Genomic DNA, 12,692 nt, shown 5'->3' with positions numbered 1-12,692 from the left:
TTTCTGAGAAGTTATCTTCTGCTTTTCTCATTCATATGGCTTATGAGTAAATAGTTGATTTTTGCACTTCAGTGTTTTCTGCTAATATTTTGTCAGGTCAAGATGGAACATTGCAATCTTTTTCAACAGTGCATGAAAGATTCAATAAAAGTTTAGGACGTGGTAAGTATTTCAATCAACGTACAAATATTTTTGAAAAAACTTGAAAAGTATTTATGTACACAGATGCGTTTTCACTTTAACTGTTGCATGAAAACCATTCATTTGAGGTCTCCGCAAACTCAGTCCTTCCTGATAAAGTATATTATTAGAAGTGTTTGGCTGATGAAAAGTAATTTATGTAACCTAAAAGTGCATGTTATTTCACTATGGGAAATGTTGGTATGATTTTTGTATTAAAAATGTATAAATCAGTAGGTGATATTTATCATGCACAATTTTAACTTCTCTGATTTGTATTTTGTTTGGTAGGCTAAATTAATACAGTTAGTTGGGATTTATTGTCTTCATTTTGATTCAGTGGAGAGCTTTGTTTTTTAAAAAAAAAAAAAAGAATAACACATCTTTGTATGCTGTGGTGCTTAAGGGCCACATATTCATTTTTCTCATGGAGTAAGACTAAGATAATTCTTTTAAATATCTGTATATGGAATTGTGTGTATCTAAATAGGCATTAATTGTTATTTATATCCTCTGGGGATGAATTTGGAATTTTTAAGTGTGGCTGTTCAAATAGGTGAATGTTTGTATTGCTTTATGTAGTCCTGTTAACATCACACATTTAGTTGTGATGGTGGATCTCTGCCTTGGGATGTCAGTACAAGATCCTGGAACAAATTATTTGAGTACTGCATCTGTGAATATATTAGTGGAGTGATTAGCTCAGTATTTTATGAAATTTGACAGACACAAATTTGTTAGACAATTAGACAGAACTCTTTTAGAATCTTCAGATCCTACTGAACACCAGCACTTGTTGAAAGCCAAATTTTTCAAAGTTTAATAGGGACTTTGCATGTAGTAAATAAACTACTTTTAAGCTCTAAGATCTAGCCATGACACTGAGACACTTACTTATTTTTTAAGGTTCAATTAACAAAAAGAAATCAAAAAAGAAGGGTCTTCAGCATGATACACTGGCACTTCCACCAATTACAGCCTTTGCTTCAGGTAAGTAGTCTGAGATGTGTGTCAGCTCATCACATCTTTAATCTTTTAATCCTCAAGACACAAAATGTATTGAAATCTTGTGCTGTATCAAGATGAAATCATTGAGACTGTGGCTTTTCATGAGCCATAGAATACAGTTCAGAATTGTATGTTATCTCGTGAACTCCTCTTACATTTTAAAACGGCAGTATATTTTAAATGTCTCCAATTTAACCAGCTATTGTCTTGAAGATTTCCAACGCGAGAGCCAAAATCTTATGGCACCCGTGTTACTCTTGGCTGGTGAACAAGCACTTAGGGAGATGAAGATCTTTGTCAGATAAGGAAACCCTGGTTGCAACAGCTGATTTATGATCTCCCAGTTTCTGTATTTGAGTCACTGTTCAAAGGCAACTTTCAGTTACTCAGTTCATTTGAACTTCAGAAGTCGATCATTTAGAAGCATCATGGTTATCTGTGCTTTATCAAAGAGGTTTTTCTTTAAATGAAGAATGTCCTCTTCGTATTTCTGTCTTAAAGACAGCTGTTTTGTCTTGCAACTATGGTTGAGTGTTTCCTACACTGGAAAAAAAGATTTGGACTTATGATATCATGTAGCCCTTTTACTAAATATAGTATTTATATTTCGTAGAATTCAATGATACTTGTAAAGTTACATATATAAAATGCATGCTGTTTTTTTTAATGAATATTAGGTCTTCTGCTTGATTAATTTAAAGAGAAACTACCCTAGGTATGTCTGCAGACATCAAACATTCTAGATAGAGTTGCTTCTTTTTTGCTATATTGGCTGTGCTGGTGTGTACCAGTTTATTTCTGGTTGCTTTACTTTTTAAAGGTTAGAATTACCAATTTCAAGATCTGAACATTTTTTCATGTTTTCATTAATTAATTCCAGAAAAAGGAGTAAAGTTGCTCATTACTTGAACCCTGCATGACTTATCATATTTAGATTTAAAGTTTTACTAAGCTTTAGAGGAAAGCTTTTCCTGCAAATGTAGAAAAAGCTTCTGCTGTGTACCACAGGTGTAGCTCTTAAAAACTGCTCTAGGTGGTTAAACTAGTAGCTATGGAAATGTGTACAGCTTGAGCAGTTGAATTAAACCATGTAAGCTTAAATGTGCTTTTCAAACCACATAGACTTGAATACACAAAGACTTGAAATGTGGCATATGAAAAAAGTGTTTCTGGTTCTGTTAGCCTTTCAGTTACAGTGGCGAGTGAGCAACTTTGCTTTGATGGGTTTTTCTTTTTTTTTTTTTCTCTAATAACCCCTTGGTTGTCCAGCAAGAAAACGGAATGTATACTGTTTTGTGTAAGGGTATTTCAAAATACTGTGTCTTATATCAGAAAAAAGGTTTTTTGACTTTAGAGTGATTGTTTCTAAAATGAATGTGTATTGTGTTGCAGAGGTGGCTCATCAGAATGACTGGGATGGTATTGTTGCCTGTCATCAAGGGTATATAACCTGTACAACCTGGAACTATCAGAGAACTTCTATGGGAACTCATAAACTGAGGCCAGAAGAATTTAGCAAAAACAAGCCTATTGATATCTATGCAACAGTAAGTTTATTAGTTAATTTAGGATACTGTCAGCATTACAGTGCTGTTTTGAATTGTTTGTAGAGAAGCAGTATTTATAATGAAAAAGCGCTTATCTAGAATGTTTTAGTTACTTTTCAGAGTTGTTTATGATGGTTGCCTTAGTGTGTCTAACTGTTTTGTAATGTTAAGAGAAATACGCATATTTTTTTTTCCTTACACATACAGGTTAATTGCACATTTTATCTTTGAATTCAGACAGATTGGTGATTGATGTTTACCTTTTATTTCTCAAACTGACTTAGATTCAACTATACATCAGTAATTACATGCTTGTGCTGTATATTATCAAACTGAAGGCAAATTGCTGAAAATGTGGGTTTTTTCCCTGACAATATGGAAAAATTTATTTTCAAGTTGCAAACAGGATATTCTCTTTAAAATGCTTTGGAACTTGTGCTGGCCACAATGAAAGTCAAGCTGTCAATAAAATACACGCAGATGTTTGCTAAGGATTTATGAGTTTGCAATGCAAGTAGTTACGGTAGCACATACAATTCATTTGCTTTGCACCCAGACTACTTATTTATCTTACGTTTTGTTTTTATGACTTTATGCGTAGCAGTAAAGTGGTGGATGAGTTCAGCTGTAAATACCTACTTTCTCTTAATTAGATCTCTTTTGATAGAGATTAGACCATTGTTTCCCTGTTTCTTACAACTTAAAGTCTGTGAATTTATGCTCTTTTGGGCTGCGATTGCCAAGGCTGATGTTGAAGCAGTGGCAGCAGGTGTGCTTTGTCTTTATGGTAGTTACTGCGTTGCACTGTTCATATAGGTTTCTCATTTAGGCTGCAGCTTGGATGTTATTACGTATGACTTCTGCAAAAACAGGTGTCACTAAGTCATTATTTCATTATCTTTTATAGGCACGCACCATCTCATTTATTACTTGTTGGCAATTTGCTTCTTCTAAGAGATCTTAGAAAACCTCTACTTTTTCAAGAGGTTTATTCCACGCAGTTTTCTCTGAAGTTTAATAAAAACATACTAACATTCCTAATACATTTTGTTAACATTCCTAGCAGTTTTCCTGATTAGGCAATTTAAGAATTATTTTCATAGGCATTTTTATTCCCTTTGAAAGGCTGTTGATATTACCACATGTGGGAACTTTGCTGTAATTGGGATGTCAACAGGACAAGTGGATGTGTATAACATGCAGTCTGGCATTCACAGAGGGCGCTATGGCAGAGAAAGAGGTATGAATTTCTTAAAACTGAACCTTAACAGAATAGCAACAACTTTGAGTTCTGTCTAAGTAGTCTAGCACACCTTCTGAGTTGAATTTGGGAATCTGTTCTGTTTTTTTAAGTAACCTATGGTGTTATATTTTGTACTATAATCAGAAGTAATTTGGGTCCACTTATTCAGAGCATGATCCCTGCTGGTTTTGGTATGTATGTCTGTTTTGTTTTAGTCTGCACAGTTACCAAAATGTTTAGCATTAAAATAAGACACTGGGGTCATAGATATCTTTGAAATACTCACATCTCCAGTATTGGCTTCTTGTTAGCTAGATATGTCTCACAAAACATGAAATGTTCTCTCCTTAAAAATGAAAAAATACTTTACACAAGAAATAGAAATCCTAAGGATGGTATTCAAACATCTCCTTTTAACATTGCTTATGTAGATATCCCATGTCATGTATGTTTGCTGCTGCTTTGTAAATCTGAAATGTATATTAGTGACTTCATAGTCTGATGTTTTTGTTTATAGAAACAAAGAGGGAATCCCAATGAGTCCTCAAAGCTTGCTGGGTTTTCTGAAAGCTGTCTTGTTTAAGAAACCTGAAGTTATCTCTTATTATAGTGGGATGAAAAGTAAACCCTAGACAGAGATTAAGAGAAATTGGTGAGGAGTTATGCATTAGCTTTACACTGCAGTATCAAGTTCCTTGTGGAGGAAAAAAAAATAAAAAATAAAAACCCACCACCAAAGAACATACTTTGTGCAAGATCTGAAGCAGTAAATTTTGAGTAAGAGTAGTGGTCTCCATAAGTGATAGAAAAAAGATCTTCAAACTTAACATTAAAAAAAGCTCCCTGACTTAAAGCAGAAATTAAAGTTAATCTTCAGGTTCAACTATATGCACCTTTTGTTTTGTGATTTGAATTAAATTATGTTCTGCCTGGGTGTTAACTTGAAAATGAGTTAATTTTGTATGTTTGGTTTCTGTACTGATTTTTTTTTAAAATAATGAAACTCAGCTGGTCTTGTCAGGTCATTTAGACTTTTTTGTCACATTTTACAGCTCATTTAGTGTAGCTAGGCTAGGCAAATTCATGCAGAACAGTGGTTAGCATTATGCTGATTTCTAAATTGTATTTAAATTCTGAGATAAAGCTCTTTTCTCTTGATTTCCAGCTCATGAGGGATCTATTAGAGGGGTAGCAGTGGATGGATTAAACCAGTTGACAATCACAGCTGGAAGTGATGGATTAATTAAATTTTGGAAATTCAAAGCTAAAGATCTAGTTCACTCTACTGATCTTTCTTCTTCTCCAAGTGGAATTCTGCTTCACAGAGATAGGTAAGAATATAAAGCTGTTTTATATGCATATTGTTTGCTGTAGATATGAAATTCTAGGTGACAAATATTCTAATGGAGATTTCATTTTTGATGCTTGAAATACAACAGGCTGCTGGTTGTACAAATCATATTGCTCGACTGAAGAAGTGTGTTATCCTTTAACACACTTTAGATTAATTCATGATAAAAATATCCTGAAGTGAGGTTAGTAAGTTGTTTTCATTTACCTCTGAGTATTCACTGACATATATGTTATTTATTCTTGGCAGTGGCATTCTGGGAATTGCGTTTGATGACTTCAGCATTAGTGTTTTGGATATAGAAACCTGGAAGATTGTCAGGAAGTTCTCAGGACACCACGGACGTATTAATGACATGGTAATTTTTAATTCGTTTTCTGCAGTAAGTTACATATACATATACCTTATTCATTCTAAAGGCAGGATTTTCTTTGCAAATATTCAGTCACTGAGTATTTTATTCAGCAGTGAATGGTAAAACTGTAGTATAGCAGTTGTGGTGATGTTCATTTTCATGTTAAAATGTGTCCTGTTCAAATAGATGTGTCTTTTTAGGGTACCTTGGCATTTTATTATAACTTTACAAGAAGCTAATTTGAGACTTAGCAAAATAAAGCATCAGCAATAATGAAAATCAAGTTGAGGTGTAGAATTCAGCTAGTCTTTAAGTATACATATAGAAAAGATGAATCAGGTAAATACATGGTGTAAACAGATCTGAGATTATACAACACACTGATACTTCCTTATTTTATGATTTATGTAGTTGTGTTTTGCAGCGTTCACTAAGATACTCTGTTGTTAGTGTCTGATTTAATTCTTCATGTTAGGAAGTGAGTATTTGTTTTCTTCAATTTTATGCTACATCATTTAAAAGTGAGGTCCAAAATACTTTCACTTAAAGCCATACGGAAAACCTGTTGTGAAATAGTTTCTATTTTTGTTCTTTTCCCTATTTAATAAGGTGCTGTCAGTTTTGTTTTATGACCAGATCATTTCATCATGATCTCTGAAAGTCATCTAAAACAGAGCTGTGGCATTAAATTGAGTATTTTCTTTTAGACTTTCAGTCCTGATGGTCGTTGGCTAATAACTTCATCAATGGACAGTACTATTAAGACTTGGGACCTTCCCTCTGGATGGTGAGTTAGTTGAAAAAGCTGTAGCAACACATGATGTGAACTCCTTTCTGTCTTCTGAGTGGCAAAAAACATTCTGGCTTGATTATCTGTCACCAAACTGTACTATCTGATATTCAGGGTTTTGTTAAGTTTTGTTGATGAGTGTGCAGCAAATACAGTAATATGCTGTTCATAGTCATCATGCCTAGCATCTGTAACAGGAAGCAGTCTATCTGCATGTCAGGAACCTGATGGACAAAAAGTGAACCACTATGTTATTTTCCCAACAAATGCTCAAGTAACTGAAATCACTTGTGAGGACCAGGTTTTGTGCCTTTTTCAGGGAATGCAGTATAACAGTGTCCTGAAGATCTGATTATGAAATTGGGAGTTTTCATGTAAGTGTGAAAAAGTATGAACATCTTTGTCCCAAAGCAATTATATAATCAAAATAGCAAGAGACTGCTTGAGGTAAATTACTTCCATTATGCTGAGGTATTAATCCAGTTTGTTTTTTGAACCAAAGCCTGTTCTTAATGAAATTCATTTTAAAAACATGTAAGTTTTACTTCAGAACTTCAAGAAATTCTGGTCAAGCAGAGATCTAGATACGACTTGACATTCCTGTTAGGTTTTTTTTGGTTTGGTTGGTTGCTTGGTTGTTTTTTTGTTTGTTGTTGTTCGTTTGTTTCTTTTAGAATTATAAGAACATGTTTTCCTTTAGCTGTAGGCTGAGGAATTTATTGAAAAGGAGCAACAGCTCTTAATAAAAATCTTGAACTCAACCAGGGCATGATTGCTACAGCCCAGCATACCTCCAGTCTTAATGAGCTCATCTGCATTGGTGAACACCAGTTTCAGTAACATTTCTGTGGTTGGTCTATCTAACATCTGGACCAGGAGGTTGTCCTCAGTGGACTGCAGGATTGTTTGCAGATTTCCAGTTGCTTTCCTAGCTGATGTCCAGGTGGTTGAAATACCCCATCAGGATAAGAGCCTGCAAGCATGATGCTGCTTGTATCTGAGGCCAGAAGACTGTCAACAGGCTCCCTTGAATATGGTGGCCTGAGGTAGACCTTGACAACCAGATGTCCTTAATTTTTACCAACAAGCTTTCAGCCTGCTTGTGGCTGTTTCTCAGAGGTTATTCTTTGCCATCGGTCAGATATCAGGGGCAGCTCACCTGCCTATCTCTTCTAAAAGCTCATCACTTTCAATTGAAGTATTTCAGGTTTTTGGCTGATCTCACCATGTCTCTGTGACAGCAATTAGGTCATAGTTATCTAATTGCACTACAGCTCCTTCTTGTGCTTGTTTCCAGTGTGTGCACTGGTGTAGTGGCACTTTAGCTGGGGTATTGGCTGTGTTACATTCTTGGAGGAGTCCTCTTTGGAACAATTTTGAGTCTTCTCCATGCTGTTTCCTAAACTGAGTGTTCCCTGCCTCTTCCATCAGTCAGAAGTGCATCCTCTTCCCCCATAGACTCTAGTTCTGCTGATGAGTCCATCTAGTCTGCTGCCCAGAACACTTTTGTCCCACCTGGTCAGTTGCATCCTGTCTGACATCAGCATGCCCAGTCTCTCAAATGTGCAATTGAGATCATAGATCCCAAAGCCCTGAGCATGGCATCATCCACACTGCCGTTAACCTGGTCTGTTCACATCCTTTTTCATGGGTCCAGGTGTCTGTCAGTGAACACGTTCGAGTACTTCTTGTAGTTTGAAGTAACTGAAAATTACATGGTGAAAAGTGATAAACCTTGCACTGAACATGAATTTGCATGGAAGTCTGCTAGGGTGTGTGTCATCCAGTAGTTGCAGCAATGGTTAGAACTCAAGAGTGACTTTTTGCAATAGTCACACACTTCAGAATATTTCAACTTCCTTCTTATGTGATTATTTTTTTTTCGTTTTTCTGCAATAGTAAAAGGAGTGATCAGGGAATGGTATAACATGCTGAAATTATGATAATGTCAAGAGAAAAGTGTTGCAGATGCTGCAGAAAGTTGTTCATTTTTTACTTTAGGGACATTATAGACCCCCAAGTTAACCAAGTGCATGTGAAGTATCTGTATAGAATGGAAGAATTAACAGCTAATGGCAGAGAACTAAAATACGAGTTCAGAGCAGTGTGGAGCTGCATGGAAGCAAGAAATCTATTGCCACTGGAAGTGCATTAGGCCTGAGGAGTTGAATGTGGACAGACAGTTCATCAGACTTTCCTCAAAGTGTCTTAGGAGGCAGAATAAATGTTCCAGCTGTATCTGATAACAAAGTTTTATAAATGTGAGTGGTTTGTTGCCCAGTGCCACTCATTCACTGGATTTATATGATGTATTTGAATACTTCTGTTATGCTAGTTTGCATATATGCTTATGGTGTCCTGCTTGCATTCAATCCTATTCGTGCTGTAATTTAGATACATACAGAACAAAAAGTTCATTTTGCTAAACATTTGTCTTTTCTCTCTTTTAGCCTCATAGATTGCTTTCTGCTAGACTCTCCAGCGGTGAGTCTTACTATGTCTCCCACAGGAGATTTTCTAGCTTCAGCCCATGTGGATGATCTTGGAATTTATTTGTGGTATGTAATATTTATTTCTGTAAACAATTTCAGGTGGGCTGGATGCTTTTAACCACCTTCATGGCAAACGTATGTTTGGCTTGCAAAGTATAATCTCAAGAGCTTTGTCATCTTTTCTTCTAAAAGACTGAGGTATTCTCTGCTGCTGTGAGCTGTAAATCTTTAAATCTCTTGTCGTTAATGTACTTACTCTGATAATGGAAAGATGTTTTTTTCTGTTTCTCTCTGTAAACAGTTCTGTAAACCATTTCTCTGAGTCTACTTTTTTCTTGATCTTTTGAAATATTATTGCTCATACAGTGTTACTAACTGAAGGGCTTTTATTAGTATACAAAATTGTCTGAGATTCCTCAAAGGAATTTATAAGGAATTATTAATTAAACTGTTTATTAAGTTGTGATTATTTGTTCATTAATGTTAGATCAGCACAAGTGAAAAATGGATCTTAGTTAAATTTGATACAAGTTGAAAGCAAATGACTGGCTAGGGTAGAATGGAAGTAACGCATTATTGGCTTTTTTGCTAGTTAGTTTTTGTTTTCCTGTTGCCAGATAGATGGATTAAAGGCTCACAGAATAGCTTGGATTGGAAAGAATCTTAAAGACTGTCCAGTTCCAACTCCCTGCCATGGGCGGCGTTGCCACCCACTAGATGAGGCTTCACAGGACCTCATCCAGCCTGGTTTTGAACACCTTCCGGGATTGGCCACAACTTCTCCGGGCACCCTTTGTCAGTGCCTCTCTGCCCTCTGATTAAAAAATTTTGTCCTGACATCTAATCTAAATCTCCCTTCTTTTAGTTTCAAGCCATTCCCCCTTGTCCCATTGCTATCAGACTAGGTTTAAAAGTCAGTCTCCCTCCTTCTTGTAAGCTCCTTTTAAATATTTGAGGTCTCCTCAGAGCGTCTCTTCTCCAGGGCGGTCTTTTTCATAGGAGAGTTGCACCAGCTTTTCTGATAAACTTTGTGGCCCTCCTCTGGACCCTTTCCTACAGCTCTGCATGCTGCTTTTGCTGTGGTCCCCAGGCCTGGATGCAGTATTCCACATGGGGTTACCTGAGGGGTGTTCCCTTGTTAGACCTTTCTGGAGGGGTGTTCCCTTGTTAGACCTTTCTGGAGGGGTGTTCCCTTGTTAGACCTTTCTGTGATTCTGTGATTAAGTAAAAGAGGTTTGTTAAAGTAATTATAAAAGTTTTCTTATCTACCCTAGGCTTATAATGGCAAAAAGTCGTATACCTTAATTGCTCATGTGTAGTTTCAAACCTCTAAAAAGTTTGTTACGAATGCCACTTGTAATTATTTGAAAGTAGGATGAATCATTTATATTTGCATAATACTTTGTACCTACTAAGTGCAAGCAAGATTTTTAGGTAATTTTGCCATTGGAAATAAATACAGAAATTAGCACTGATTGAAGTGAGATTAATTCATTTTGCTGTATGAAGTCTTCGGCAATACTACTTTAGCATAACTTTTCTAATTCAGACTTTTTGACAGTATATATCATTGCATTTCATGTTTATCTCTTTAGAGAAACTTGCTGTTTAGTTAGAGTGCAGTGAGATTCTGTCTGAATTAATTGTTCCCATTCACATGAAAATTGATTTTAAAATGTCTATTTTATTTTTTAGGTCCAACCGTTCTTTATATTCACTTGTCTCTTTACGGCCCCTTCCAGCAGACTATGAACCTTCTGTGGTAACACTCCCCGGCACCTGCCCTCTGCAAGGTGACCTTCAGACAAAAGATTATTTTCTATCTGATACTGATTTTCAAATAGAAGACATTTTTTATTTCCTTGGTGAAAACTTGATGTCTTATTATTCTATTTCTGAATTTCTATTTATTCTACCATTTCTAGCAGACTTCAGCCTACTCCTTGTGCTCTAGTATTTACTGAAATGTCTGTTTATTTTTCTGCTTTTGAACATACAGAATTAGATTCTGATTGCCTTCACCGGTTCAAGTAGGTTTTGTGGGTAATAAGAATGCTTGTGCTATTTGATTGTTTTCTTTAAACCAAATTACCTTAAGTACCTTACAGTATGACCTCTATCACAGGTGCTTGAAGTAAATATTTCTGTTTAGCATTTGGGACAGGGTCTCTGCTTGTTCCTTTCCCCTCCAGCTTTTGTGCCATGGTACTTTCAGTGCTGTGTGTTGTCACATGTGCTGGAAGACTGGCTTTTGTTCACCTTCCACATTCCTGTATTGAATTCCCAGTGGAAGAACAGCTTAAACTGCATTATAATTGTATTTAGTACCAACAACTGTGCATCTTAAGGCCTCTAGATGGAGATCTTGTATGATAAATTTTAGCAGTTCTTGTAAGGTGAAGTGCATACGTTTTGATCTCCAGCTGGAGGAGAGACACACCTAGTAATTGACTGCTTAAAAGAACAAGTAACCTGCTCTGTTGATCTCTTAATTAGGCACGTTTTCTTTCCAGATACCTAACCTAGGGAGACAGGATTTCCTTCCATAGGTGTTCATGTTTTAATCCTATCAATTGATTCTGGCAGAATGCTTGAATTCACTTCTTTATTCAACCAATGTAAGGCTTCTGTTCAGATGCTCAAAACTTAGAATGTTCTTGTGTTGTGATTTTAGGCTTTTCTGGGACATTCATGGATTCAGCTGTGTAGTATTATGCAAAAAGAAAACAGAAAGTGAAGCTGTTTGCTTTGCAAGCTTATCTTTGCAGTCTTGTCTATTAAATTCTACGTTTTAGGCACAATTATTATAATTTATTATTTCACTGAATTGATAGAAGTTTGCTACTGGAGCTTGTCAGTATTTATTATGCTAAGAGACATATCTGCAACACACATTTTTTTTTAATAGCAAAATAATAATCGTTTTATTTATAATAATTAAGAAGTTATATATGTTCATAAAATATATTTGTTCTTGAAAGATGTGGATGTTGCAGAAAGTGAAGACAAATGTGATGAGATGATAGAATACGACTCACCAGAGCAACTGGGAGAACAGCTGATAACTCTATCCTTACTACCTGAATCAAGATGGAAAAATCTCCTCAGTCTTGATGTTATCAAGGTAATATTATTAGGTACACCGTTGTTTATCTACTGTAGTATCTGTTTCTGAAGAAGCAGGTAAAATAAAGGCTGTTTGTTCTGTAACCAGTCTCTGAGGAGAACTATTTAGTAACTTCTGCCATCATGGTTTGTGCAACATGCAAAATAACTGCCTGAAGCAAGGTATTTCTTTTTTAGTGCATCTTGTGAGTGTCCATAAATCTGTTCTGAGTGCCTCCAGGCCACTGGCAGTCATTCCTATAAACAGAAAAAGAGGGAATAAATAAAAAAAATACTAGCATACAGCTGGATAGTTTGTCTTTGACCTATGAGCTGCATTTATCTGTTCACAGGACTTGATCTCACTTTTTAGGTATTGTTCTGGATTTTGCAGTAGAAGATTACAAAAGACTTCTAATCACAGTTTCTAGGATTTGAGGAAGAGGTTGTTCTAAATAATCTATATTCAGTTCTTACTTAACAGTAAAGTATTTTTCTGTATATTTCCTTTTCAGTTCTAATAGTTTTTGTGATATTCTAAAAATAAATTTCTTGACGATGAAAATTCCCACTTGTTCCTACTGTGACCACAGCTTTATTGAAATATTTTATTAACAGAAA

At 35.7% G+C, this 12,692-nt stretch overlaps 1 protein-coding gene across 1 annotated transcript; it reads left to right on the top strand.

The window, feature by feature from the left end:
- Positions 1–62: 62 nt before the first annotated feature.
- Positions 63–12,629, top strand: LOC100551187 (WD repeat-containing protein 36-like). Its single transcript, XM_010710169.3, has 10 exons — positions 63–162; positions 1,087–1,170; positions 2,581–2,735; positions 3,861–3,975; positions 5,144–5,309; positions 5,579–5,687; positions 6,392–6,471; positions 8,925–9,032; positions 10,662–10,759; positions 11,948–12,629. Exons 3-10 carry the CDS (start codon positions 2,670–2,672, stop codon positions 12,139–12,141), a joined length of 936 nt encoding a protein of 311 aa, XP_010708471.2. The 5' UTR covers positions 63–162; positions 1,087–1,170; positions 2,581–2,669; the 3' UTR covers positions 12,142–12,629.
- The last annotated feature ends 63 nt before the right edge of the window (positions 12,630–12,692 follow it).

The sequence above is a fragment of the Meleagris gallopavo genome, chromosome 4, assembly GCF_000146605.3.
Source record: "Meleagris gallopavo isolate NT-WF06-2002-E0010 breed Aviagen turkey brand Nicholas breeding stock chromosome 4, Turkey_5.1, whole genome shotgun sequence".
NCBI classification, from domain to species: Eukaryota; Metazoa; Chordata; class Aves; order Galliformes; family Phasianidae; genus Meleagris; species Meleagris gallopavo.
This window is presented reverse-complemented; position numbering and strand designations above follow the sequence as displayed.

Excerpts from the sequence above, each read along its gene's own strand:
- LOC100551187 (XM_010710169.3), top strand. The coding sequence starts at position 2,670 with ATGGGAACTCATAAACTGAGGCCAGAAGAATTTAGCAAAAACAAGCCT. Across the intron at positions 5,688-6,391 it reads ACGGACGTATTAATGACATG|ACTTTCAGTCCTGATGGTCG; the intron begins GTAATTTTTAAT and ends ATTTTCTTTTAG. Across the intron at positions 9,033-10,661 it reads GATCTTGGAATTTATTTGTG|GTCCAACCGTTCTTTATATT; the intron begins GTATGTAATATT and ends TTTATTTTTTAG.